This window comes from Nanorana parkeri, unplaced genomic scaffold (genome assembly GCF_000935625.1).
Source record: "Nanorana parkeri isolate BGI_ZX_2015 unplaced genomic scaffold, ASM93562v1 scaffold4557, whole genome shotgun sequence".
Taxonomy (NCBI): Eukaryota; Metazoa; Chordata; class Amphibia; order Anura; family Dicroglossidae; genus Nanorana; species Nanorana parkeri.
In genome coordinates, this window is record NW_017310819.1 from 4,408 (window position 1) to 5,609 (window position 1,202).

At 57.6% G+C, this 1,202-nt stretch overlaps 1 protein-coding gene across 1 annotated transcript in view; it reads right to left on the reverse strand.

Moving 5' to 3' along the window:
• The window catches only part of LOC108803948 (shootin-1-like), a 2,932-nt gene extending 2,010 nt beyond the window's left edge, over positions 1–922 (reverse strand). The window contains exons 1-3 of the mRNA XM_018575731.1: positions 894–922; positions 696–816; positions 74–236 (exon numbers count right to left, since the gene is read on the reverse strand). Coding sequence (XP_018431233.1) covers positions 74–236; positions 696–816; positions 894–899 — 290 coding nt within the window. The 5' untranslated portion in view covers positions 900–922. The remainder of the gene's footprint in view (positions 1–73; positions 237–695; positions 817–893) is intronic.
• Between the last annotated feature and the right edge of the window lie 280 nt (positions 923–1,202).

Here is a 1,202-nt window from a genome sequence, read left to right on the forward strand (position 1 = left end):
TGTTAGATCGCACATTCCGCCATTCACACCAGAGATTTCTATTGTTCTCGGCGCAGGGGGCGGAGTCACTTACTGTGATGTCACATGGAGAGGTTTGTCGGCGTCCGGCGTCTCTGCGGTGGGGTGTCCGCGCTGCGTCCCGGATTCGGCGTTTCGGGCCTTCTGGGTGACGGGGGAGGTGGTCTCAGAGCCCAGGACCGGCATAGACTTGGACTCGGTGGAGCTCAGGGGCCCCGCTGGAGGAGGAAAGGAAAACCATGATCACATGGTACCGGCAGAAGACCCTCCCACTCGCCATTGTCACATGACTCGCGCCTTTACCTGAACGCCGGCCCCCCAAAGTGCACCTGTCACAGAGAAGGGACCGCTGCCCTCAGGAAATGCCACGTGCCTGGTGACGCTGACCCACAGGGAGGATTGTTCCCCCCCGCTCAGGCTCATCAGTGCTGGATTACATACGTGACTTCACTGGTAACACGGGTGGGGGAGGGGGGACGTGTAGGGGGGTCAGAAGTCTGCTCTCTTCAGGGCTCTGGCTCAGCAAAGTCTATGAGATGAGCGGAGGGGTAAGGACATTTACCCAGAAGTCCCTTCTGCTTTCAGAGAGGAGTAGGTGGGCGGAGCCTACAATCTATGCCAGATGTCCATCACTCCTCCCCCAAGGAGGTCACATGATAACATGGCCGCCCACTTACTGGAGGCGTCTTTGTCTGTTGTCACTTTGCGGCGCCGTAGAATCCTCTGCAGTTCTGTTTCGGTGGAGGCGGGGCTTATGGTGCCAGGTCTCCTCCGATTGGTTGAAGGGTTGATCGTATCCTGCAATGAGACAATCTATTATCTCCGCCCTCCGCCCCCCATGGAGGACATATCAGGCGGAGGGTCTCGGGACTCACCAACATGCTGCGGAGCTCCTGGACCGCACTGCCCGCAGATCTCCCCTCGCCTGGCTGCTGGAAGAAACAACGCAGAGATTACCCCGTGTGTGCGTCCCGTGTGTGCGTCCCGTGTGTGCGTCCCGTGTGTGCGTCATACTGACATCCATCACAGTGAAAGAAACTGACAACAATATGAACTCCAAACAAAGAAATCCGACCGGAGACAAATAATCCCCGAACCAATCAGAGGATGAGAGAGAGATCACCTGACTGAGTTCCCAGCTCCGCCCATTATGAGGGGCTCCCACCATCCCTGTGCCCATTATG